The 27,005-nt window shown below is 39.8% G+C and overlaps 1 protein-coding gene and 2 long non-coding RNA genes across 5 annotated transcripts in view; 1 reads left to right on the top strand and 2 right to left on the bottom strand.

Annotated features, from left to right (window-relative positions):
• dnah10 (dynein axonemal heavy chain 10) overlaps positions 1-18,589 on the bottom strand; it is a 65,800-nt gene extending 47,211 nt beyond the window's left edge. Inside the window, exons 1-28 of the mRNA XM_047347217.1 lie at positions 18,232-18,589; positions 15,458-15,558; positions 15,234-15,342; positions 15,047-15,162; positions 14,679-14,880; positions 12,340-12,497; positions 11,930-12,160; positions 11,601-11,791; positions 11,021-11,219; positions 10,732-10,914; positions 9,194-9,364; positions 8,940-9,116; positions 8,701-8,844; positions 8,408-8,574; positions 8,179-8,330; positions 6,538-6,702; positions 6,248-6,455; positions 6,025-6,181; positions 5,436-5,915; positions 5,194-5,352; positions 5,000-5,116; positions 3,549-3,651; positions 3,283-3,461; positions 2,979-3,190; positions 2,398-2,554; positions 2,020-2,253; positions 577-699; positions 266-499 (exon numbers count right to left, since the gene is read on the bottom strand). Of these exons, the coding sequence (XP_047203173.1) occupies positions 266-499; positions 577-699; positions 2,020-2,253; positions 2,398-2,554; positions 2,979-3,190; positions 3,283-3,461; positions 3,549-3,651; positions 5,000-5,116; positions 5,194-5,352; positions 5,436-5,915; positions 6,025-6,181; positions 6,248-6,455; positions 6,538-6,702; positions 8,179-8,330; positions 8,408-8,574; positions 8,701-8,844; positions 8,940-9,116; positions 9,194-9,364; positions 10,732-10,914; positions 11,021-11,219; positions 11,601-11,791; positions 11,930-12,160; positions 12,340-12,497; positions 14,679-14,880; positions 15,047-15,162; positions 15,234-15,342; positions 15,458-15,558; positions 18,232-18,454 (5,052 nt within the window). The 5' untranslated portion in view covers positions 18,455-18,589. The remainder of the gene's footprint in view (positions 1-265; positions 500-576; positions 700-2,019; positions 2,254-2,397; positions 2,555-2,978; positions 3,191-3,282; positions 3,462-3,548; positions 3,652-4,999; positions 5,117-5,193; positions 5,353-5,435; positions 5,916-6,024; positions 6,182-6,247; positions 6,456-6,537; positions 6,703-8,178; positions 8,331-8,407; positions 8,575-8,700; positions 8,845-8,939; positions 9,117-9,193; positions 9,365-10,731; positions 10,915-11,020; positions 11,220-11,600; positions 11,792-11,929; positions 12,161-12,339; positions 12,498-14,678; positions 14,881-15,046; positions 15,163-15,233; positions 15,343-15,457; positions 15,559-18,231) is intronic.
• On the top strand, positions 18,481-19,659 carry LOC124856603. Of its 3 annotated transcripts, none has more exons than XR_007035375.1 (4): positions 18,481-18,619; positions 18,892-19,006; positions 19,132-19,229; positions 19,329-19,659. It is a non-coding gene; the product is annotated as an uncharacterized LOC124856603 (long non-coding RNA). The 3 variants fall into 3 exon arrangements; XR_007035373.1 differs by having other exon boundaries at positions 19,132-19,244; XR_007035374.1 differs by lacking the exon at positions 18,892-19,006 and having other exon boundaries at positions 18,482-18,619; positions 19,132-19,244.
• An 80-nt stretch (positions 19,660-19,739) lies between these two features.
• Positions 19,740-25,296, bottom strand: LOC124856604. The gene is made up of 6 exons (XR_007035376.1): positions 23,053-25,296; positions 21,956-22,104; positions 21,638-21,793; positions 21,305-21,462; positions 20,907-20,971; positions 19,740-20,239 (listed from the first exon to the last, which is right to left on the bottom strand). It is a non-coding gene; the product is annotated as an uncharacterized LOC124856604 (long non-coding RNA).
• Positions 25,297-27,005: the final 1,709 nt, after the last annotated feature.

Raw genomic sequence — 27,005 nt, 5'->3', positions numbered from 1 at the left:
TAAGCCATGGTCACGCTGTTTCCTTTCTTGCCAAGTGAGCAGGTGTTTTTAGTGTGGGTCTAAACACGGGGAAATGGATGGTTTTCACGGACCATCCACCCTTGTGGTGTCTATAAAGTCACTGTGATTGTTCTCCACTGTGAAACGTGGAATGTCTTCCAATGGCAATGACACGAAAGGCTGAGACACAATAGTGTGACAGGGGAGTTACATTGAAAGTTAGGATTCATATCTTGTTTTTCTGTCTTGTGAAATGGCCTGTTACCTTGATCATGTGTTCCTGCACACAAGCAGGGTCGCTACTTCCAAGAATACTGAGCAGTTCATCATCAGAGATAAGGAAGAAACGTGGAAATGCGTTTCGCTTGGGGTCCAGGTAGTCATTAAGGCTCTTCTGGCACCTCTCCAGACCATCACTCAAGGTCTGTAGGTCTGTTAGTCGACTAGGAGCTAAGCAGCATTGCTTAATTTTTGGACCCTTGACTGTGTCGTGCATTATCTACAAAGAAATGAAAAAGATATTAATTGGATAAGTCTGTTAACAATATATTATGCTTATATCCAAGGGAGACTCACTTCTTTAAACTTCTTGTCAATATTTTCGAACTTCTTAGCTTCTTCAGGTAGCTGAAGGCAAATGTCCCCACCAATGAATATGTTCTCCAGGTACATCCACTTTCGCTGTACTACCAGCCATACCTATGAAAAGACCAGTCAGTTAGCAGTTAGGTAAATACAGTAAAGACTAATAGAAGTTATAAAGTACCATACAAACATATTCACACTCCTTGACCTTTTAGCAACATTAGAACCACACGCTTCAATGTGTTCAATCTAGGTTTTATGTAATAGACCAACAGGAAGTGGTGCATTAATGTGAAGTGGAAGTAAAGTTTAGTATTCACATTGTTTTACACACAGATTTGTGAAAAGTGTGGCGTGTATTTTTATTAAGCCCCTTTTACTCTGAAACCACTAAATAAAATCCAGCATAAACAGCTTCTCTGTGAAGGTTTCACAGGTTAGAGAACATTAGTGAACCCACAGCATCATGAAGACCAAGGACCACAACATACAGGTTGGGAGTAGAGCTGCAGAGACGTCTAAAGCAGGGTTAGGTTTTAAAACCATTATCCAAACCTACCGAGACATGGCTGTCCACCTACACTGATAGGTAGAACAAGGAGAGCGTTTATGAGAAAGGCAGCCAAGAAGGCCGTGGTAACTCTGAAGTAGCTGGGAGGTCCACAGTGTGACGGGAGAACTTGGTGAAAGGATAATTATTATTCATACACCCCATAAATCTGGCCTTCATAAAACTCTGACAAGAAACAAGCATCTGTTGAAAGTTCATGCAAAATATTACATGCGATGAAAAACCAAAGTCACACATCACCCTGAACACACCTTGCCCACCATGAACAAGGGGGGTGGCAGCATTTCGTTCTTCAGGAGGGACAGGGAAGATGGTCAAGCTTGATGGGAAGATGAATAGAGCTGAAAACAGAGAAATCTTGGAGGCTGCAAATGACTAGGGTTGAGGTTCTCAAACCAGAAGGTCAAATGCATTAAATATATAGCTACAACAGAACGCTTTAGATCCTTCCTATATAATCATGTGTTAGAATGGCCCAGTCAAAGTCCAGACATAAATTTGATAGAATATGTGGCAAGATTGCTCTCCATCCATTCTGACCTAGCCATTTTGCAAAGAAGAACGGGGAAAGTTTTCTCTCTCTAGATGTTCGAGGCTGGTAGAGACACACCACCAAAGACCTGCAGCTGTAACTCCAGCACAGAAATCATGGATTCAGGGGAGATGAATGCAAATCCATGACAGATTTGCTTTTGTGTTTGAAAAATCCTTTTAAAACCATGTTTCATTTTACTTAAACTTCACAACCATGCTCTGCTTTTTGTTGGTCTATCATATAAAATCCCAATCAAACATCCCGTAGTTTGTGGCTGCAACATGGCGAAACGTGAAGAAGGTCAAGAGGTACGAAGATTTTCACTCACCTCTATTGTCTCACTTATGAGAGACAGATCTTTTTCCCATCGTTGTATAGTGTCAAGGAAAGGTCCAACAAAACGGCTGCCAGCCATGCTCTGCAGGTTCATGACATCACTGTCCACATTTAGCAGGATCTCATCTACAGCACCTAGAATAACACCGTGCTCCTGGGTGCCTTTGAAATACGTCTGCACACTAAACCTCATGTTGTCCCAGGTCTCTGCCACTGCTGTCACTCCCTGGAAGCAAATAAACAAAGTGAAAACATGTGAATGATGTGAACACAATGAGTAGTTTAAATTCTAAAGAGATGCAGGTCACAGTTTAAGTTCAGCCGAATATAGAAAACTGAATTTAATTCAAATATAGAAGCCAAAGCTTGCCTTCTCAATACTCAGCTCTTTTACAGCAGAGGTGACGATGTCACCTATGACATTTGCATATTTGTGGAGCTCCATAGCAAACATGTTCTCCAGCGTGAAGTTCTCAGAGTTCATCTCAAAGCTTGTGCCGGTCCTGTCCATTAACTCCTTCCAGTGCCTGAAATAGAAAAACGTGTTCACTTCAGTTTCGTTGTGTGGATCATAAACATATTTCCTTCTCATTTACAGTCATTCACACATTTCAAAAAACTAGAGTTTATCAGATTACATTTTAAAAATCACCTTGAAGTAGGTATAAAAATGTTTTTATTGGTGTGGTGTAATATTCTAAACTAAAATGTGTTTTCAGCTGGAAAATCATCATAGTTCGGTGCTGTGACCCATTATAGTTTAATTAGCATAAATAAAAACTTCAGTCTGTGTGTAGTTAATCTATGAGTTTCAATTAGTGAGCTGAGTTACTGAAATAAATGAATATTTAGTAAGTTATTGAATATTCTGTGTAAATATAAAAAAATAAAATGAGATGAATTGAATCCTTTAAACACAAAAACATGGACCCCATGAGAGTCCACAGTGACCTGTCTCTAAGGGCCTCGTTCTTCAGGTCCAGCAGAAGTGGCAGAGATTCTCTGAACTCCTTCAGGCATCCTTCTAGGAAGAACGCCACAGGTAACGACCGCACATCTTTGGGCAACTTTCTAAATCTTTTGAGGAAATCGTCGATGCCGTCCTGTAGCACCTGGAGGTCCAAATCGACCCACAACGTCTGAGACCACTTTGATTTTGCATTCTGGAAAAGAAAAAGACCATCTCATGAACAACTTGACAAACTCAAGAACTTCCTCCAGTTTCAGTTCTTCACCAACACCAACGCTGTCCCACCTTCTGGGCTTTGTAGATGTCATATATCTGTCTTAATCCCTTCATGTCACTCTGAATCCTGCTGGCCTCTGGGAACACGCTGACTGGTAGTTCTAACAGCTTTTCAGCACTGGTGAGTTCCTGCCGTTCTGCCTCTATTTTGGCGAGGTCCGCCTCATACTTAGCCATTATCTTTAGTCCTGGAAACAAGAATAGCATGGCATTTTTTTTAAAAAGACATCATATTGTTGCTAATGAAACGATAAAGACACAAATTATCAAAGCACCTTCGTCCAAATGATCTCCCACAGCTCCAGGACCATGCATGGTGAAGCTTTCAGCAAAAACAACCAATTCTTGTTTAAAATCTTCAATCCTCTTCTTTATAATCTTTCAAAGTAAAACAAAGAGAACAGAAAGTCTATTTGCAGGGAACTATAAAGGTATAATTTGCAAAATACAGGTATTCACACCCCCTGATCTTTTTTTTTTTTACATTTTATCACATTACATCACAAACTCTAATGTATTTTATTGTGATAGACCAACACAAAGCAGTGCATAATAGTGAAGTGGAAGGAAAATGATACATGATTATCAGAATATTCTACAAATAAACATATAAAAGGTGTGGCAGTCATTTGCATTAAGCCCTCTTTACTCTCATATCCAGAAATATCCAAAGCAGATGGCTAGGAATAAAATTATATCACAATCCTGAACATCTCAGAGTTCTGTTTCAACCATCAGACAGAAACGAAAAGAGAAAGGGACAACTGCAATGATCTAAACTGACAGGAAGGACAGGGAGGGTTTCATTTAAAGAAGCACCCTAGAAACCCATGGTAACTCTGGAGGAGCTGTAGAGATCCTCAGTTAAGATGGAAGAATCTGGCCGTGGCGCTGGTGGTGCAGGGGATTAAGAACGCGACCCTTCAGTCCTCGACGCGGCCGTCCTGGGTCCATGTCTCGGCCCCCAGCGACGGCATGTCTTCCCCCTCTCTCCACACCCATTTCCTGTCTGCCTACTTTCAACAAAAATACTGGAAAAATAATGGCCACCAGAGCTGCAAAAATCATCTTTAAGAAAAACAATGGAAGAATCTGTTGAAAGGACACCTAGTCGTGCAAATCACAAATGGGATCTTTACATGGTGAGAAGAAAGTCATTATTCAAAGAAACCCACACGAAGTCCTGTTAATGTTTGCAAACATTTGAAACAAGATGGCAGGGATGGGGAAGGGGGTCAAAGTTGAAGAAAAGATGAGTGAAGCTAAAAACATGGTAGTCCAGGAGGCAAAGCTGTCTGTCAAGTGAGAAAAGACCAGAAACCAGGGTGGAGGTTCCCTCAGCTTGGAGTCAATAAATATACAACCCAATAGTTTAGATCAAGGCATATTCATGTGTTAGAATGGCTCAGTCAAAGTAAAAGACCAAATCCAAATCGGAATCTGTGGCTAGACAGTTACTCCATCTATTCTGACTGAGTTGAACTTATTTTTATTTGTATAATAATCCAAACCCCGTGAATCCACCTCCTTCTTCTTTACAGTTAATCACTACTTTGATTAGTGAGCTCCAACCATTTGCTTTGCATTTATAAGCTCTATGTTGCTCGTGTAATGTTACATAAATGTAAATAACTGAAGGTTGAAACATATCAAAATGAAAAAACGATGTGTTTGAAAGAAACTCTAAAGGTTTGTTTTATTTCTGTGTGAACTGTGTGGGTCTTACCTCAGTAAATAACTTTTTGACATCTGTTAGACTTTGATCCACTTCTCTAGATTCAGCAAACAGATCCTTCCACATGTTTTCAATATTGGCCACTAGCTCCTTTTCATCATCACCAACCTAGAATCCATAAATGACAAGAAGCGTAGTCTAAAAATCAAGTTTTGCCAATAACAATCATATATCTGACTCATTACCTTCACGCTGTGCATGGCCAGAGTTCTGTATCTTTCCTGGATATCAGTGAATCTGATTTCCACATCTAAAGACATGCCACTGATGTCTGAAATGGTGGACAACACAACCTTCAGGTCTTCAAATGTGTCAGGGCTTCTCTTCAGCTTCTTAGTGAGTTGCTGTTTGTTGCAAACACAGTGGATGTAAATAAAACCAGACTTTTTTGCCATAAAACACTGGAGTGTACTGAATCGTTTTGTACCATAAGTTCATCCCTCAAGTTGAAGAGATCCTCTTTAGCAGACTTGTTTAGGAAGCTACTAAGTGACCAGATCCAGGACTCAGCAAGTTCCTGCATTGCGTTCACCAGTGGTTCCAGGTTCAGAAAGATGCTGTTCTTGGTGCTGCACCGAGGTTCCTGCATCACCTTCTGTTTTATGTCAGTAAGGAACTGTAGCTTATCATCGTACATAGCACAGGAAGGCTTCTTCGCTGCAAACGCTTCATTAAAAATGGTTTTGTTCTTTTCCCAAAGGGGTCGATAGTGTTTCCAGTGGTTTAGGTACTGATCCACAGAGAGAAGCAGCTGCTTGATGTTTTCAGAAACTGTCTTAGCACTCTCAATTATCCCAGGGTCCACCCAGATCTCACTAAGGAAGGAAATGGTTACCAACTCATCCTCACCTTCCACTTGCTGTGGCGGGCATTCGATGCAGGTCCCATGCATCCAGCGTGGAAACCGCTTAACATGGGAATATGGCCACAATTAGTTCAAAGATACAGTACGGAGTTAAGTGCAAATACCTTTCTTTTTCAATGACAAAACACCTCAACATTTGTGACGTCCTTACTTTAGTGCTCTCTATACATTCTCTGATGGACTGCATGAACAGCCAGTAGATCTCATTACTGTGGGGCTGGAACACAATCTCTGGGACCGACAGGATGGCATCAATTTGGAACAGAGGTGTTCGTCCCATCAGCACCACGTCCAACTCTTTAACACTCCTTAAAGCAAATCCAACATGAACGACAGGTCAACTAAACACAAAAGAAGACTTTAACAACGATTACCTCAGCACCATCTTTTTTAGGGAGTCAAACACTTTGCGCTCCCAGTGCATGCAGTAAGCTGCCATGCATTTGGCTTTTCCACTGCTGGTTTCCAGGATCAAATGTTCTGTCTTAGTGATGAGGAGACCAATGTCAGTGTATTTACTAACAAGTAAATCCAATGTCTTCACACGCTCGTCCTCAATGCGTCTGCAGAACTGCTTGAGGCCTTGAGATTCAAATAAATACATTTTAATATTTGTCAAAAGTATTTTTTGTACAGCAAATACATCAAATACTTGTAGTTCTACCTGGTACGTCACTTGATGTGTCTGGTACTGGACATTTGATTAAGTTGGCAATCATTATCAAATGTAACTTGGATTCCATATCCCTCTCATTGTTGAAAATCTGCCTGACCAGAGATTCAAATTTAGAGACGGTCTGCAAACCTCGGCTGATGAAGTCAGGTATCCCTAAAACCAAACACACATCATACAACTACAGACAAATATGTTTCACCAAATGTGGATACATCTTCCACCACATATATAATCACCGGCCACTTCATTAGATTCACTTATTTAACTGCTTGTTAACAGAAACAGGTCATCTGTGATTAACGTAGGACAGGAGTCTGCAACCTGCAGCTCTGGAGCCACATATGGCTCTTCACTTCCTCCACCTTGGCTCTCAAGTTTGTTAAGAAATGATCTGAACTTGCATTAGAAAGTCTGGCTCTAGCAGCTATTCCATGTATTCTGCATTGCATTTCCCAGCTGAATGACACTAATGGTTCACGGCCTTGCTGGGCTGAATCTGGGCTTCTCTTGCATCAACAAGACACGTCCCGTTCAGGAAAATGTTTTCATTGTTCTAAAACCTGAAAGTTCAACTAAAAATGTGGTTCTTTCATTTTTACTTAGTATTCACAGAACATAATAAGCTAACGTTGTGGCTATAAACAAAGTTGTTTTGTAGGAACGAGAGCAAAAATGGCTCTCGGGGTCGTAAAGGTTGCAGACCCCTGACTTAGCAGCAACTCAACACACGTAGGAATCCAGACGTGGTGAAGACGGCTTGCTGAAGTTCAAACTGAGCGTCAGATTGCAGATGAAATAGAAATGAAGTGACTTTGAACATGACGCAACTGTCGGACTCAAAATATGTGGAATCTACCCATTAAGTCACCTTGTAGCCTTTTGATGGCTTCTTCAAGCAGCACAATGGGCCATGTTAGGTCAAGGTTTCTTGAACATGATAATGAGTTCGCCCTACTCCAGTGGCCACCACAGCAGCTTAGGGATGTGATGGAGTGTTAGATTGTCATTATGGATGATGCTATCCTGTCTGTTCCTTGACAAATGTTTTCATCACTGTGATGGAGATTAGGGGCTCCATCCCTATAACTGATTATTAATTGTTAATAATCGTTAATTGTTGAGTCTCACGACAGGTGTGTCTCCTGGGTGGAGTGGAGCATACCATTATCAACTAGGAAGGGAAATGCTCTGCAGAGTTAGATTAAGTTAAAGTTAGATTGATTGTAGATTAGTTTAGTCTCATGATTTGCATCTATGTAATGTGTATTAATATTATTTATTGTTTGTGTTCGGTGGGGTGAATTATTGTGGTGTATTGTTTCTTGTTTTATTTTGTCACCCCTTCAACTGGTATGAGTTGGAACTACTTTAAGATAGAAAGCCAGCTTCTGTCATCACTACAGGTGTGTGTTGAACATGTGATCAGCAGTTTGGAATAAACACCATCTCAAACTGCATCCTGAGCCTCGTCTCTTTCCTCGCACGAAAAGCAAACCGCCGGTCATGGTGACAATCACCTTGTTTAATCTATGCAACGAGGTATGAAGACAGATCTGAATGGAATAGAGGGTCCATTTGCCAGTTATCTAGGTGTAGCTAATAAAGTGGCCGAATCTAAAAGTAAAGTACCCAAAGAATTCCAGTTGAGTCTTTTGCATCCATACTCCATCTCTTTTCTGATATCCTGTATTTGTGGTGACAGCATAACAAGATGAGCCTCGCTCAGGCTGTCCATCACAGACTGGTACCGGCTGACCAGCTTGTTCAGCTCGTCCACATACCTCAAATTAAAAATCAACACGGATGAAGATAGAAAATGTGGTTTTGCAGTCAAATCTGATTTGGTGAGAGATATTACCTGATGAGATTGTGCTCTTGAAGAGCCACGTTTTGATCCAGCTGAGGCACAAAGAAGCCCAGAGATACGAGGTAGTTTGTTTCACAAATTGTTTCCTTGAGTTCTGGAGCAAAGTTAACAATGTATTGGATGTTCATATTCTGGCTTGTTTCAGTTGTTTTCAAGTCCTAAAAATGATCAAAAGTGCTTACTAATAGGAGCATATTTGAACAAAAATAAATATATTGCTTGTGTTAATTTCTACATATTTGGCCAAGAGTAACAAGTTTAAATATGTTAATAGTGACCCTCACCATCTCTCTGGTTTCTTTACTAATCAACACTTTTTTCTTCATTAGTGTTGATAATTTGCTCTCTGTGTCTTGCAGCCAACACTCGTACTTCTTCACCTCATAGTCTTTGAGACGCATTGCCATTTTCACGTACTTGTCTTTGGCCTGAGCACAATACAGTAAAAGTCACAAAGGGTTCTGATCATTCTTGGCTGCCTGAACACTAAATACAGACCAAGTGTCAGTGTGAAATACTTCACCATTGAGGTCTGTTCTCTGCTGAGCATCTCTGGTACTTTCAGTAAGGGAAGGATGGTTTGTTTGATGTGGTGGACAAGAGTTCGAGCCCATCTTATAGCTCCAGCAACAGGAGGCTCGTTTTTAGTCAGCTGAGGCTGGTCCTTCTCTGCTTCAAAGATATCACTTATGCTATCCACCTACAAGAGGAGCACAACATGCCTGCTGCAGGTCTGTTCAAAATACAAACAGAAAAGTGACTTTTCAAGCACACTACCTCTCTGCAGTACTGGGTCAGGATATCATTACATTTACTCATCAGATGGTTGTTGATGGCCTTCCTGGTGCGGATTTTCTGGAATTTCTGCAGCATCTCAAAGGCAGCGGCTGAGGAGTGCAGGGTGTGAAAAGTCAAATCAACAAAGTCGATGACTTCTTTGTCGATAGCCTGAGCAAAAAGATGGAAAATAAATCAGCTTGACAAAGAAATCCCACCTTCATCATCACCGTCACAACTCACCACCTGCTTGAAGGATATTAAGATATAGATGGAGCCAAACTTCCTCCAACTAAATAGCTCCAAAGCCCCAGCTCTCCTAGTTGGCACTCATCATCAGATCCAGTTATCGTCCATAACCAGCATCAACGTTTCTGGTTCTAATCTTGGTCCTTTTTCATCAGTAGTCACAAATCTTGGTGTAAAAATGGACCCCAACTCACTTTTGAATCTCATATCAACCAACTCTGCAAGGCCTCCTTTTACCATCTCCAGAACATTTCCAAACTCTGCACCATTCTCTCCCTCTCAGGCTCCTGAAAGCTGGTTCATGCTTTATCTCCTCCAGAATGGACTTCTGTAACGCACTTCTCATCTGGATTCCTAGCAAGACCCTGCAGAGGCCCCAAAACATCCAGAACTCTGCAGCTAGGGTCCTGATGAGAGGACGCAAACATGAGCACATTCCCCTCATCCTCCACTTTCTCCACTGGCTTCCAGTCTCCGCCAGGTTGAGTGTAAGCTCTCCCTCCTCACACACCAATGCGACTATGTCCCTACTGCCTCAAAGAACTCCATAATTCACCAAACGCTGCTCGCTCCCTTCGTTCCACTCCATCAAACCTTCATACTCAGAACTAACCTGGGAACTATGGGACGTAGGGCTTCCTGTGGTGCTGCCCCATGCCCGTGGAAAGCCCTCCCTGATACCCTGAGGGCCCCACAATCTGTTGACTGTTTGAAAAACACTGGTGGCTCAGGTGGTAGGAGTTCGTCCTGTAACCGGAGGGTTGCCAGTTCGATCCCCGGATCTGTCTGTCTCAGTCGTTGTGTGCTTGGGCAAGACACTTCACCTTCCTTCCCTGCTGACGGTGGTCAGAGGGTGGCGCCAATTGTATGGCAGCCTCATTTCTGTCATTGTGCCCCAGGGCAGCTATGGCTACAGCGCAGCTCACCTCTGTCAGTGTGTGAATGAGTGGATGACTGATTGCAATGTGAAGCAGTCTCTGGGGACTTCATAAAGCGCTATACAAGTTCAGGCCATTAAAGTACAATAGTTTATGAGCGCAGTAGTGGCGCAGGAGTTAAACGTGTGACCTATGAGCAGAGGCTGTGGTCCTCAACGCGTCTGTTGATGATGTCTGTTGCATGTCTCCCCATCTCTCCACCCCATTTCCTGTCAGCTCACGTCCAAAAACATTGAGAAAAATAAAACATTAGAATCCTTTATTTTTCTCCTGCCTGCTTCCTGCCTGCGCTTGGGTCCTGCTCTACACGTTATATGACAGTTACAATTATTTTAAACATTCTTAACTCACCTTACTGGTGTTTTCAAATTCTTGTAGAATGATTTTCCAGCTGGTTTTCATTGATACACTGAAAGGGTTAAAGGTGACCTCCTGAAAGGGCAAAACTAGGTCATCCACTTTCTTCAGCACCTCGTTAACTCGTTTGTCTCCTTTCAGTTCTGGCCCAAAGATGTTGTGGAACTCCTCCAACACCTGAACAATCCAGAACAATGCTTTTAAATGGGATATTTTTATACATTGAGTTATGGTGTGAAGCTTGTCTTTTTTAATGCGAAGCGGGGAAAACGTGTACACGGACCTGAAAAACCCGGCCCAGGTCCTGGCAGACTGAGGCCATGTAATCAGACTTCTCAAACAGTCTTTTACGATCAAATTCCCAGCGAGGGGCTCGGCCCAACTTCTCAATTTCTGCTCGCCTCTCAAAATATGACAACCTCCATCCCTCCAGAACCTGCTTTGCCTCCAGTACCTTGGACCTGCCCTCTTCCCTATTTTCTCTGTTCAAGACACAACATTTAAGTTTAAATCTAACAAATTCTATAAATAAAAATCATTCATGAACCACTGAGAAATAACAGCACTGCATGCTGGGAAGCTAACTATCTTTAAAGCAGTTTGGTTTAATTATATAGTGCCAAATTACAAATAAAATAGTCTGTGGACATTTTGGAAACAACACAGATCCAGTTCAGTTATTGACAAATCAAAAGCAGTCCATAAAATCCAATTCAAGCTGATACAATCAACCACCATCAAATTCTTTCACATTCAGAAACAAAAGCAGTCCAGTTCATTCCAATTATTTAACAATAAAAATCAGTTGACAGAAAGAAATCCCCGTTTCCTCCAGGTTGAGCCGACAAAAAGAAGACACATACTTGAATATTGAATGGACATCAACTCCTTGAGCCACACGCTCACACAGCTGCCAGGCAATACGCTCCATTAGAGGGACCATTCTTTCATTTGAGTTATAGTGATGAGAGATTATCCACACAATCTGCAAGCTGTCCATCAGATGAGGGATGGTCTCCAGGATCATAGCAAAGTTAGGTCCAGCAGCCAAATTCTGCCAAAGGCAACGATGGAGATTATATCACAACCAATATGCATTTCATTGCAGCCTCTGCTTTCTGTGTTCATAGAAAGGAATCCGTGAGTGTCAGAAATATTTAAAAAGAAAGCTTTAAGAACAGATTTATCTTACCATAAAGTGTCTCTCCAGGACTCTAAGGAAGCGTATGTTATCATGTGACTCTGTATGGTATTTAATTAGCTCAGCCATTGTTCCATTGAGGGTGTGAATGCAGGCTGCCTTGGCTTTGTTCATCACCAGGAAGATCTTCTCTGCTGCAGGCTGTTTAAGCTGCTCACTCAGAGCATTGAGGACAGAAGCGCGCTCCTGCCATAGCTCTATCTCCGCCATGGGCCCCGGTCCCTGCAGGAACATTCAGAGTCAATGTTTCAGATTGGTGAGTGGATCTCATGGCTTTGTTTTCAACAAAGCTCATTAAACTACTGAGTGTTTCAACAGCAAATATGGAAAAGCTTTGGTTTGTCCCAAACTTCCTCAGACAATTTAGGATTCAAATGGAAAAAACTGTAAGTAGGTCAAACCAGTGTTTTTTTGTTCTGCTGTTCCTCCATTACAATGGTAATCTGAGTCTGCCAGTTCATCACGCACTGCTCCAATGCCTCTAAAGTCTCTGGATTATTAAGCAGCACATCCACCTCTGGCTCCAGGTCAACATCAGGGATCTGGAGTATAATCTCATCTAGGGAAAGATCCAATATTCACACTTAGTTTCATGTCATGAAAATGGATTAAAAATCAATATAGTTCATTTTTTTCTGTATAATAACAGTTATAAACATAAGTTTAAAAGAGTATTTCTTTTTGATTACTTGAATAAGTTCAAATATTTGAACAATGGACCTTTCAAAAACGTAACAGAAGCAGCTTTCCTCGAGGTCCCTTCCACTAGTCCTCGTCGTACAACAGATCTAGTCAAGAATAACCACTTATTCCACACAGGTGGTGTTGTGAGGTTTCAATGTTTGAGTAGCATATGACTTTAACAGAGGAGCTCTAAAAAGTTAGTTTACTCTGAACACCTGTTAACATATGTCCACGTCTGTCTTATTGTCAGTTTTTCCTATTAAGAAATTCAGAAAGGTTTTGAAACAATCCATGATTGGCTTTAAGTTTAAATTCAATTCAATAATTCTTTATTAATCCCAAAGGGAAATTAAATGTTGTTGTAGCTCATATTATGAAGGTTTCTTCAAAGAGTCGTTGTAGATGCTGATGGCTGTGGGCAGGAAGGATCTCCTGTAGCGCTCCGTCTTACAGCAGATCTGAAGAAGCCTCTGACTGAAGACACTCTGTTGTTGTAGGACAGTCTGATGAAGAGGATGCTCAGGGTTCTCCATAATGTTCTTCATTTTATGAAGAATCCTTCTTTCCACAATGATCTCCAGAGGTTCCAGAGGAGTCTTCAGAACAGAACCAGCCTTCTTTATCAGCTTGTTGAGCTTTTTTAAGTCCCTGGTTCTGATGCTGCTTCCCCAGCAGATGATGGTAGAAGAGATCACACTTTCCACAACAGACTTATAGAAGATATGCAGCATCTTGCTGCAAACACCAAAGGATCTAAGCTTCCTCAAGAAGTACAGTCTGCTCTGTCCCTTCTTGTAGATGGCTTCACAGTTGCATCTCCACTCTAGTCTGTTGTCCAGGTGAGCACCGAGGTATTTATACTCCTTCACCACCTCCACTTCTTCTCCCATGATAGAAATAGTTTTTGACTTATTCCTGTTTCTCTTAAAATCTACAATAATCTCCTTTGTTTTAGTCACGTTCAAAATGAGATGATTGTTTCCACACCATGCCACAAAGAGGTCCAACACCTTCCTGTACTCAGCTTCTTGTCCATCTCTGATCCACCAACAACTACAGAATCATCCGAGTATTTCTGCAGATGACAAGAGTCTGTCTTGTACTGGAAGTCTGAGGTGTACAGAGTGAAAAGGAATGGTGAGAGTACAGTCCCCTGTGGTGCTCCTGTGCTGCTGACTACCTGGTTAGACTCACAACCCTTCAGTCTCACAAACTGTGGTCTGTTTGTCAGGTAGTCTTTGATCCAGGAGATTGTTGAGGCCTCCACCTGAGTCTTCTGGAGTTTCTGACAAAGCAAATCAGGTTGGATTGTATTAAATGTTCTGGAGAAATCAAAGAACATGATCCTCACAGTGCTGCTGGCTTTGTCCAGATGACAGTGGGTTTGTTGAAGCAGATGTATGACGGCATCTTCTACTGGCACTTCTAGTATTGGCACTGCTGTCCTTTATTTACTTGAGTCACTCCAGTAGAAAATGTGATGGTTATGAGGCATAGAGGGACGCTCAGGATGTGAAATGATGTTGGTTTCAGCTCCAGTAGATTTTGTTTGGCAGCAGAACAACTTTGGGTTCTCCAGGAAGAGACGGTATTCTATCCTCCGAGCTGAACTCATTTATAATGTGGACAACAAGCTGAAGCTGGACTTACAGAGTCCATTATAGGGATCCTTTCTGTTATTATGTGATTCTGAACTGAATGATTCTTTTGAAATCCTCATGGCATAATTATTCATGTCTGAATGTGTTATTGCTGGCGGTTGAAAACTGGTCTTTGCTGCTGCTTTCCAGAGTTTCAGTTCCTGACCAGCACCCGGTGATTCTTGATTTATGATCTTTACTTTTAATGTAAATGTTTGTCTTGGTTTCTAATAAATCTTAATGCAGAGAAAATCTGAAATAAAGATGGCTCCGTGGGAGGATTTCATCCTTAACACTTATTTGGATAGTAAGACTGGTTCATGAACATAAATGTAATTAACATGACCGAAAACAGCTACATCTTTGTTTTTAGTAATAAAGAGAAGTTCTTGGTTGTTGATATATTTAATACAAACCTTCTATCTGAAGGCGCACCACAGTTGCACTGACCACTGCCAAGAACTTGTGTGTCCTGTTGAGCAGTTCATCACGAAGCAGGAATTTCACTGAAGTCTCCTCTCCGCCATCTTTGCAGATCTCCTGAGAAGAAACCTCCTTGTGCTGACCACCTGCTCCAGTATTTGACATCTGGTGTGCAGTGAGCTGAGGTATATACATCTGAAGAAAAACAGTCAAAATATACTGAAAATATTCAACCATAGGACATTTGGATTATTTTAAAGGTTCATCTTTGCAACTGCTGGATTGGGGTCAAAGGGAAATGTTGCGGCTGCTCTCCTAATTATCGACCCAGCTCTTGTCAGTCGTGTTTTAGAAAACTTACATTTACAAGTTTCCTCCGCAGCACCTGTAGGGCGTCTCCCATATGCAAGCCGATATCAAACAGCCTTGGCATTAGGATGTTGGCCTCTTTCAAGTCCGTCGGATGAACAATAGTGTCTGTTTAAAATACAGACAGGATTTCAGTCCAGTTTTACGGCTCATATTATAGCAATGAATAATCCTCTCACCCTTTGTATTCCGGAGAAAGTAGAAGACCTTAGATTTCAGAAACTGCTCTGGGTGCTGGTTTACAGCTACATGAAGCTCAGTGTGATAGACAACTTCTACTTCAGTTGACTAAAAATATCAAACCAGAAACGAGATGAAAAGATTAGGCCATCACAAAACATATCTGAAATATTACACTGATAAACACTAACACCCAATTTAACACTTCATAATACGTTCTTACTTGTTTTTCCTCATTTGTCTCCTCTGAGTCCGACATCATGTCTGACTTCGCTTCACATGAGAACGTCTGGTCAGGATCTGAGGAGTCTCCAGATTTTTCCTCTGAGGTAATACATCATTTAATGATCAATGCAATAATAATGTTCATTGTTTGGTCAATTAGAACCACCAATGAAAAATTAACAACTCGCTAACTTCAGGCAGGATTCCAACAGCATCATAAGCAAACAAAATATCTCCAGATGTATTCATCTCTGCAGACATGCCAGACCACCAGTCCACAGCAAATAACTTTAAAGCCAAGAGTCTTCATGGAAAGGAAATATAGAAAGTGACAAAAGGGCCTTAATTGGAAAACCCTTTTAGCCCAACAAACAATGACCCTGCTAACCATATAAACTGCAAAGAAAATTACAAGGATATTGAAAGTAGTTGTTTAACATGAGTTTTTCTTGGAAGCTCTGAACTCAATGTAAATATCTTGATGTATGAAGTACAGATAAAACCATCAGAACTTAAATCCAACAATTTCTCTACAAATCCTGGTGGAACCTTCTGGCTTGTAAATATGACCACAGCTACATCTGTATCATAAAATGTCTAAAAAGTTGTGTTTTGAGATTACTAGTTAGAAATTGACCTTCTTGACTCTTCTACAATAATGCAATGTTCATGCATTCCAGGCAAACTGTTTCCATTTTAATAAGCAAATGTTTTTTAATTAGATTTGAGACATTTAATAATAATACTAATAAAACATTCCCCTCTTTGTGGCGGTTCAAAGAGGGGAATAACAAACAGGCTCTAGGTGACAGGTAAGACAAAGAGCGGTTCAAGACACCCTCATGAGGACTACTTCATCAAGGCACATGACGTTGCCTGGTACGGCGGAGCTGGGGTCCCACCCTGGAGCCAGGCCTGGGGTCGGGACTTGTCGGAGAGCGCCTGGTGGCTGGGTTGCTCCTCGCGGGACCCGGCCGGGTCGGATCGGTGCGGCTGCTACAGTAATGGGGGCGCTGTGTCGGTCCATTGTGGTGAAGAGAGAGCTGAGCTGAAAAGCAAAGCTCTCAATTTACTGGTTGGTCTACGTTCCTACCTTCACCTATGGCCATGAACTTTGGGTCATGACCGAAAGAACGAGATCCTGGATACAAGCGGCTGAAATGAGCTTCCTCCGTAGGGTGGCCGGGCTCTCCCTTAGAGATAGGGTGAGGAGCTCGGAGTAGAGCCGCTGCTCCTCCACATCGAGAGGAGCCAGTTGAGGTGGCTCGGGCATCTATACCAGATGTCTCCTGGACGCCTTCCTCAGGAGGTGTTCCAGGCACGTCCCACCGGGAGAAGGCCCAGGGGACGGCCCAGGACACGCTGGAGGGACTATGTCTCTGGGCTGGCCTGGGAACGCCTTGGGCTCCCCTTGGAGGAACTGGAGGAGGTGTCTGGGGAGAGGGACGTCTGGGTGTCTGCTGCCCCCGTGACCCAGTCCCAAATAAAGCGGAAGACGACGAGTACTAGTATTAACAATATTAATTTAAACATTTATTTCATTTATCAAGAGAAAACCTCTATCAAGCCAACCTGGCCCATTGTGAAAATAAAATTTCCCACCATGTTAAATCCTGAATTAACTGAGATTAGATGAATCCTATTTGAAAACAAAAGCAGCACACAGGTCCATCTCACATTCACCAAAACACCTGGATGATACCCCAGACCTTTAGAAAATATTCTGTGGATGGATGATTCAAAAGTGAAAGTATCTGGAGGGTGTGCATCCTGTTACATGTGGTGTAAAACCTGCTAATAGTAAAAACTGGTGGTGGTGGTGGGCTGATTTGCTGCTGCAGGACCTGGGTAACTTTCTATAATCGATGGAAGCATAAATTCTGTTCTCTGTCAGAAAATCCAGAAGGAGAACTTTGAGCTAAAACCTGCCAGGAGGAGAGCGATCTAAAGCACACCGTTAAGGCCACGTGTAAAAAGCCCAAATAATGTAAAGGAATGATTTTAGACTGGCCTTGTAAAAGTTTGAACTTAAATATAATTAAGATGATATGATTTTAAACAGGTCGTACATGCACGACCCTCCCCCAATGTGGAGAAACAACTAACTGAAGAAGATCCGTCCATCCATCATAGTCACAGGGCCAACAGATCAGGAGCAAAATCCCAGAGACGCTGGCCAGCTTTCTAAAAGCTATTCCATGGCAGAAGGATTTATAACTAGAAAAAGTTGATTTTCCTGCAAAAATGCAGAATGAATGCTGTGAGCCTTCCGCTGAAAACTGAGAGAAAGAAGCTAAAATAAACTGCAGAAAACTTGCTTAAGTGTATTGAATTGGCAGAAAAACTGTCAGCTGATCTGCTTAAATAGGAAGACTGCCATCTAAAAAAAAGCTCAACAGCTTTAGGTGTCTCAGAACTACTTGTTCTGTTGTTTAAATGTAAAAAACAAAAACATGACATAATAATAATTAAATGAAGAAAAAACTGCAAACACATCAGCTCCCAGAATCATACAGCATTATGCAGGGATGCAACTTTTTCTAGTTTTTATTCAACATACTGTATTTATATAGTTGAAAACTTTGTAAGAGTAAGCTACTGTAATACATTATTTTTAATGTTGATATTTCACCCAAACTGAAAATACTTTCATTTGATTCCTTGTTTTCTATGTAAAATATACATAACATATATAATAAATATATATAATTGTATAACAAATAATAGGTGTTCCGAACCCCCCAGGTAAAAACCTTGCTCAGCAACACTTACTGTGAGGAACTTCGACTTCTTCCTCTCTAATTATTTTAAAAAACAGAAGACATGACGACGAGTCCTCATCGGACACAAAGTTCAGAAAGCGGATAATTTTCTCTTCTTCTTCGCCATCTTCTCGACTGAGAAGTTCATCGAAACATTCGGGAAGCTTTGCTAAAACAAACCCGGCTGTGACCTTCTGTCGGATCCACTCCACTCGCAAATCCTCGTGTACCATTTTGTTTTTAACGTCGATAAAAACTTCTTAAACTTTTCTAACGTCTATTTAGCTACAGCGTTTGGGTTAGCGGGCGTCGGTTGCCTTGACAACGGTTCAACGGCTAGCAGAGAGGAGGGCTAAGTCGGTCCCGGAGTCATGACTGACAGGCTTCAGTCATCCCAGGTGAGGCAGAACTTGGTCCAGGCTTGACTATTACATTAAAAGCAACTTGCAAACCAGCACCTTCAATTTCACTTTTCCATTTGCTAAGTTTTTAAGCTCTTTACCTAAATACCCACAACTGTTTTATAGAGATTAATGGTGCTCTTCGCATTCAGTTCCTGCCTCATTCCTAACATCTGGTTTGTCCAGTTTTCAAATGTTTTATTTAAAAAGCAACACAGATTTGTATTATTAAGTTTTTGTTATTTTTCTCCATCTCTCACCCGTGACAGATACACTTGGCCCAGAGCTGACCGTATGCTTTTAACAGAGAAAATGAAATGTCATGGTTTCAGTTTACCTGTAGTTGTCTGGTTGGAGAGCTATCTAATAAACAGGGAACACAAGGTGTGTTATAATGGGAGCTTCTCAGAGATGAAATCTGTTCCTTTTTTCTTTTTTTTTCAGAAAACTAGAATATGTCGTGGCAGCCACAAGGCAGTGTGTGTGTGTATGTGCTTGGTTTTTATCAGGTGATGGAGTACTGGTGGAGGTGACAGGTGTTCCCTATCTTCACTGATGAGCTTCGGTGTATTTAAGCAGCAGGCAGCCAGCATCTCACCGCTCGAGTGTTAGTCCTTCAGTGGTAGATCTCCAGCCTTCTCATGTATAGTTAAGTATTTCTCATTTTGACTTTTTGCTGACCTGCTTCTGTCTTCTTGTATCCCAGATCGAGACTACCTGGATACTACTCAGGCTGGATCACCGCCTTGCTTTGTTAAAGCATATTTTTGGAGTACCTTTGTTTCACAGAAGCCACGTCATTATTGTTGAATTTTGTATTGATTTTGCAAATCTAATCGATGTTGAATTAGCAACGTCATATTTCTCAACAGGTGAATTTGCCAACATTAAATCATTACTGATTTTAGTTTAAATCTTGCCAATCTATCATCGTGGACATTTTAAAATTCCTATCAAGTCCTGCCTTTTAACATAGTTTAACACAGAAATATATTTTAATACTGTTTTCACCTAAGTGAATTTTCATCTACATTACATGTTCATAATACACACAGTCAGCTAGGAAGAATCCAATCTGAGACCAGGGAGATAAAAAAAAAAAAAAAAAGACATTTCATGATGTTATAAACTGATTTATTATCTTAGATGATAATAATAAAAAATGGCCCAAACATTTGGCAACATTGAACCTCGAAGGGAAATTTTAACCATTTCTGCCTCTGCTTTTAGCAGTTGAAGAAATCTAGGCTTTGAAGCCCTTATCTTTTAAAGCACTTAATAAAAAAAAAATCTTTTTGAAGTATTTAAAACTGAAGTACCAAAATTATTTATATACAGAGCTGGAAAATCAAAACGATAAATGTATAATTTGGTTCAACAAATCTGATTTAAGCAGTTAATAAAGGATGGTATGTAGTGCAAAACCAAAATTTATTATGAGCTGCAACATTCAAACAGTTTTATGTTGGAAACGCCAAAATGGGCAACACTGAGCAGGGAATCTTCCCTATTTCTTTCGACCTCCACCTCCCATCCTCTCTGGTGCATACTTCAAATATTTAGAAATGTATTCATCCAGTTTGGTTGTTGTTGTGTCAAATGAGTTGAAGAAAGTGTCTGAAGAGGGGAGGAAAAATGGCAGATCAATATTAGCAAACACTAGCCTCTCAGTAACAACAAAATATCAAATTGTTATACACCAAATTGCCTTATGTTACTGCAATATCTATCAAAGCACGTTGAACATAGGATGATGAGACATGGCTAGCATATAAAATATGAGAGTATGCTCTGTAGAGTCCAACTAAAATGAATTATTCTGCTTACCATATTCAATTACTCAAATTATTGTAAGCAAGCACATTTTATTTATATAGCAGCTCTCACAGAGAAGACTCTCAATTTTTCACAAGATAGAAAACAAAACCACATCATACAATTTACATTCTAAACTACAAAGTTAAAGAAAACTCACCACATACTATCTTATACAATTGAGTCTTAACGAAGGCAACCTTCCTACTTCTTCCTCTGAGACTCATTTTATTTGTCATAGTTCTGCCATGGTAAAGCAGATTTATCTTAAAATGTTATAGTGCAGTTTAGTTCATTATGAAAATGTAACAAAGAGCAAGTAAGGGTGTGTGGGAACATTTAGTCAAGTTAACTCCATTTCCATAAATTGTTTTCAACTTATCAAAACTACTGGATCACATAAGTTTTTGTTGTTCATATTACCAGGAACACAATACTGTAATGCAAAAAAAGGAACAAAGATACTTACGCAGCCATTGATTTCTTGACAAGATCTGCAGCATCAACGCCCCCCAACCTCTTTAGATGTTTAATCTGAAAAGCAACAACAAGAAATCAATTAAAATTATAACCAAAAGTTGATAAGTAGAGTCCAAACCTCTACCCCATGTAGAACAAGGCGTTTGTTGTGGCCACCAAGATTAAAGGGATCATGACAACAAATTGCATTTTTCTGTGCTTTTGGGTGTATAATATGATCTGTTGTGCACTGATGAGGTCGTGTGAATCTCAAGAGCAGATATCAAAGGTTCTGCTTATGGGCAGTCAGGTTTGTTCCTTTGCAAAAAACCGTTGAATCAGAGAACAGTTCAACTTTCTACTCAGGCTACCTTTCTACGTCATTCATATTCTCCAATCAGAGCATACCTTCAAGCAAACAGCCTCCCCCTCCCCTCAGCTGACACACCGGCTGAGTTGGAGTAGCATGTCACGCTAGCAGGTCTGACTACCCTGAGGATGGCTACTAAAAAGGGGAGCAGTGTTGTCCAAGGGTGCTCAAAAACAGATGGAAGTTTCCACTTACTCTGGAAGGATGAGAGAATCAGAGAAGAGTGGCTGAAGTTCGTTTCTGAGGAAGTACTACTTGATTATAACACCAGTTTGAGACTATGTTCAGCACACTTTACCGAAGACTGTTCCTGAACATGGGTGAATTCAAGTCAATTTTGACCCCAAGACCACCTGAGGGTTAAATCTTACCAGTTCTGCTCCCTCATTCATGTCCTCCAGGCGTTTCTCTAGAGCTTCAAACTCTTGTTCTGTGTTTGCTGGCTTCACTTCATAACTTGTTCCAGCAGATGAACTGGCAACATGAATTGTATCCTTGATTTCAAGTAGGAGCTGAAGAACTCTCTTCTGGAATTGTAGCCAAGAAAGAAGTTAAGTCAATTCTTAGTATTATGATGTAGTGAGTATGCTCTATGCCACAAAATCATTTCTTCTAATAAAAATGCAGACAGCTAAGTACACTGGAAGACTCATAATTACTTGTGAGCAAAACTAAGAGAATAACATTACTTTTTTCAGACATTGGAAAGGCATCCTTCCTCAATTTCTGTGTATACGTCGACAAAGCCTTGGCTGCATTTATGGGATCCCTGTCAGCTCTGACAGACTTCTGCGGAGGTTGCCTGAGGCTTTGGTTGATGGTCATTCTTGGGGTGTCACTGATGGAGAAAATGTGAAATAAATAAAAAAGTCATGTACATGAATACACTCAAGACAGATACAAGTATCTTAAAGGGGACCTATTATGCAATATTCACTTTTTGATGGTTTTTATACTTCCTTTTGGGTCTCAAATGCTTCTACAAACAGTCCAAACGCAAAAAAAAAAAACCAAATAACCATTCAGCCGTTTTATGTTTTATTTTTTCTAGAAAACGCATGATTTCAAAACCTGTGTAATTGGGACCTCGCCATTCCAGGGGCACCTAGGTCACCTGAGTCCCGCCCCTGAATAGCAAATGAAGCAGAGATCCACCTACTTGATTTTCAGACGAGGATCACGTCTCCGGCTGGTTTTACCTTACACGCAGTTTACAATGGCAGGAGCGGGTCATACCAAAACAATATTTTACTATGTACAAATCATAAATCATCCTTGATGGCTGAAAATTAAGAAAAAGGACACATCAGCTTTCTGAATTACACACAGGCAAAACGCTGTATTTAATAACATCCTAAATCAGCTGATCACACATAAATTCAGCTGTTCTCAGAAATATTTTCTCCCAAAACACACAAAACAAACCACCATGAAACATCGTGTTTGGTTCTGAAGTTTATTGACGGTCCTTAAGAGAACCTGCTTCTGCAGGAGAACGGAGCAGGCAGAGAGCAACTGCCCATTAAAAGACTGCCTTCTTTGGATCAAACTGTGAGGACAACCTGCTGAATCCACGGAGCTCGAATATCCAAACTAAAACTTACTTCACTGCGGTCAAAAGTTCGCAGTTTTGCGCTTTAAACCACTTCTGCAGGAGGAGGGAGCAGGTATAATAGGTCCCCTTTAAAAGTTACATCTAGAAGATTTGTATTTTGTACTCTGCAGCTTTACATTGTATTATTTATTCTGGCAATATTTGACTTTTGATCATATTTAAATCAAATACCTGCGTTCAAGAGTGGAAGACCCTGACCTCCAACGCCGTCTTTGGGACTGAATGATCTGCTTAAAAATATAAAGTAAAATTTCTACAGCAGGTATTATAAATGCAGTATACAGTGAACCCTCACTATATCACGGTTCATCTTCCACGGTCTCGCTGCTTCACGGATTTGCATCGTGTTCTGCATTCTGATTGGCTAAACAGTCTCTCCGCTTCTTCTCTACCTGTGTGTCAATAACGTTGCGGTTTAATATGTACAAGTACGTAAAACAACTACCGATAACTACGTTCTTCTCTCGAAAAAACACACCTGGCTTTAGAAGAAAAAAAAAAAAAACGCTACAGAGTGGAGTCAGGATGCAGCAGCTCGGTCAGAAGATCAGTGAAATACACGTAAGTCACTATTTGTCCGATTGTATCTTGTATTTCTTTTCATAATCATTTATCATTTTCTCCCGTTCTAATCCAATGACTCGGGTCGTGGTGGGGCGGTACTGGTCTCCGCAATTTGAAGCCTTCAGTTCGTATTAATGATTCAAATTATTATTTTACAGTACAGTAGTTATTTGTAAAAAAAAAAAACACAAAAACGTTAATACAGTATTTATATTTGTTAAACAAATGCTTGGGCCTGTAAAAGTTTTTGTTCTTTGGTTTCAATGTATTATGGAGTATTTCATTGTATAATAATTGTAAAAAAAAATAAAGGTTACTACTTCACAGATTTCGCCACGGGTACTTTTTGGAAAGTAACCCCCTCAAAAAACGAGGGTTCATTGTAGTTCTAAGTAGTTGGAATGATTATTTTGCATCAATATTTATAGCTTAACTGAAAAAAAAGAGAAAATAAAAGGAAGACGACATTTGCTGAAGTCAGTATTTACACATTTACAGGACTTATGGATGTCCCAGGGAAATGGCCATTCAGCTGGAACTCTAAAAGTTAAGCACAAATTTAATGGGAAGGTTATTCTTATTCAATCGGACTCAAATGGACATTATATATTGAACGTTTTCTGTTACTGTAACCAGTTTGTTCTTTTAGGAAACATTTATGGTTACACAAATACAAGACAATACAAGAGTTATTTCAGACATTGAATAATTTGATTGAAAGTATTGTAGAAAGGTTCTCTGATGTCAAAATAATACTGGGAGGACATTTTAATTGTATAATTAATAACAAAATTGATAGATGGCTGCAAAGGATTACAGCTAACTCGTTTTTGACTAATTTTATAAATGAAAGAAGCCTTGCTGATATGTGGAGAGTTATTAATCCAGGTAGTAGAGAGTTTACATGGACAAACAGGGCCGGCTCTCTACGATCTAGAATAGATTTTTGGTTGATCTCAGAATCCCTTACTCAACTGCACTGTAAAAGGGAAATTATGCCGACACCCTTAACAGAAAACAGAGCAACTGTACGAACTCTACATTTATCACCAAACAAGCCAACTCAGAGATATCCAGCCTAGTGGAAACTTAATTTCTCTTTCATTGTGAAATAGTAAGAAATACAATTTCAGAATATCTTAAGCTTCCTGAAGAGGAAGGGGATTATCAAAAACAATGGGAACTTTTAAAATTTGAGCTAAAATGTTTTGTTTTTTAGAAAATAAAGGAAAGAATAACGGAGGAAAATACTTTAATAACCAACCTTACTTCACTATCATCCATTTAGCCAGAAAACCTATTTGAACTACAGCTTAAACTAGATCAATTATACATAAAAAAAAACTAAAGGTGCATTTGCACAATTAAGAGAAAAATGGTTAGAGGAGGAGCAGAATTATGATTACTTTTTAAACCTAGAAAAACAAAGACAAAATAAAAATAGTGTAAATAGACACTTCAAATGGTACTATTGTAGATAATACTAGTGATTTATCCAAGATTTGTAAAAATTATTATAAAATGCTATAACCCTAAAATATTTCAGTTATTCAAATGGATGATTTTTTAAAGAATCTTGGTGATATTAAAACAATTGGAGATGTCAAAAGGTCAATTTGTTATTTACATATAACTCTTACCGAAATTTCTGATGCTATTAATAACTTAAACAAATGTCCAGGCACTGATGCACTAACCTCTGAATTTTATAAATTATTCTCAGCCCAACTTGCTCCCTTTCTATTGGATGTTTTTACCGAAATTATACAGAAAGATAAATTACCTTCCACACTACGTCAAGGTCTAATTACCCTAATCCCTAAACCACAAAAAGATGTATCAATTTTAGACCATTGGCTCCCTATCACATTAATAAATAATGATAATAAAATCTTTGCACTATGTTTGGCTAAACATTTAAAACTGTACTTAAAAGATTTTATGGGAGAATCTCAAAATGGTTTTATGGCTGGAAGATATATAATTAGTGATATAAGGCTTGTATAAGACCTATTAGACTACTCTGATTTAATATCAGAAAATATTTTATTCTCTTTCTTGACTTCCATAAAGCTTTTGATTCACTGGAACACGATTTTCTGTTAAAAACACCAAACCTCTTTGGCTTTGATGAGCAGGTTAAAAAGTCAACACGTACCCTATATGCATGAGGTAATAGTTCAGTTAAAGTGTCCCATGGGACCAGTCGTAGATTTAATGTTGAACGTGGAATTAGACAAGGTTGTCCGATCTCATCGTTTTTCTTCCTTTTACCTATGCAAATCTTAGCCCATTTCATAAATAACAGCTGTTTAAGGTTGTGTTCAAATTGCTGAGAGGGAAAATGTTTGATCCAACTGGCCGATGATACGACCCTATTTCTAAAAGACTCCACTCAAATAGAGTATGCCTTAGACTGCTCCATGATTTTTCTTCAGCCTCTGGTCTCAAACATAATCTCTGTAAATCTATCTCCAGAAGAAATTTTATACGTGGATACAGAGAGATTTATCCATCTCTGGCCGAGTTTTACTTTCTAAAGTTGAAGGTTTTTCCAGGCTGGTTTATAATAGTTCAGCTCAAAGTAGACAACATATTATTTGATTTTATCTCAAACAAAAAAGTTCATCTTATCCGGAAAAATATAATGATAAATAAATTGTGCTCCGGTGGATTTAATGTACTAGATTTTCAAACTCTGAATTCCTCCTTTAAAATTAAGTGGATCAAAAAGTTCTTCTGAATCTGAACTCTGTATGACACTTTATCTCAACACATGTATTTAAAGCTTTAGCAGGTTTGTCTTTTCTTTTGAGATGTAATTACAGTATTGAAAAAATCCCAGTTGAACAGCTATGGTTATGCTGGAATTTGATACATAAACATAACTTTTCCCCACACAAATACCATATTTGGAATAACAAAGACATCTGCTTTAAACACAAATTTGTTCTTCTAAAAAAATGGTACGACAAAGGCATTGTTTGTGTACTTCAACTTTTCAACAAAGAAGGTACTACTTACTTTTAAAATTAATTTGTGACCACAAATAACTTTCCTGTACTGCCTAAAGAATTTGCAATCGTGTTTGATGCCATTTCTGCCGGGGTGAAAATACATAGTCTTGTGAAAGTATTCGTCCCCCTTCAACTTTTCAACCTTTTGCCACATTTCAGGCTTGAAACATAAAGAAATAAAATTCAAATATTTTGTGAAGAATCAACAACAAGTGCGACACAATCATAAAGTGGAATGAAATTTATTAGATGTGTCAAACATTTTTAACAAATAAAAAACTGAAAAGTGTGGCGTGCAATATTATTCAGCTCCTTTACTTTCAGTGCAGCAAACTGACTCCAGAAGTTCTGTGAGGATCTCTGAATGATCCAATGTTGTCCCAAATGACTGATGATGATAAATAGAATCCACCTGTGTGTAATCAAGTCTCCGTATAAATGCACCTGCTCTGTGATAGTCTCAGGGTTCTGTTCAAAGCACAGAGAGCATCATGAAGACCAAGGAACACACCAGGCAGGTCCGAGATACTGTTGTGGAGAAGT

Source organism: Girardinichthys multiradiatus, chromosome 20, assembly GCF_021462225.1.
Source record: "Girardinichthys multiradiatus isolate DD_20200921_A chromosome 20, DD_fGirMul_XY1, whole genome shotgun sequence".
Taxonomy (NCBI): domain Eukaryota; kingdom Metazoa; phylum Chordata; class Actinopteri; order Cyprinodontiformes; family Goodeidae; genus Girardinichthys; species Girardinichthys multiradiatus.
This window is presented reverse-complemented; position numbering and strand designations above follow the sequence as displayed.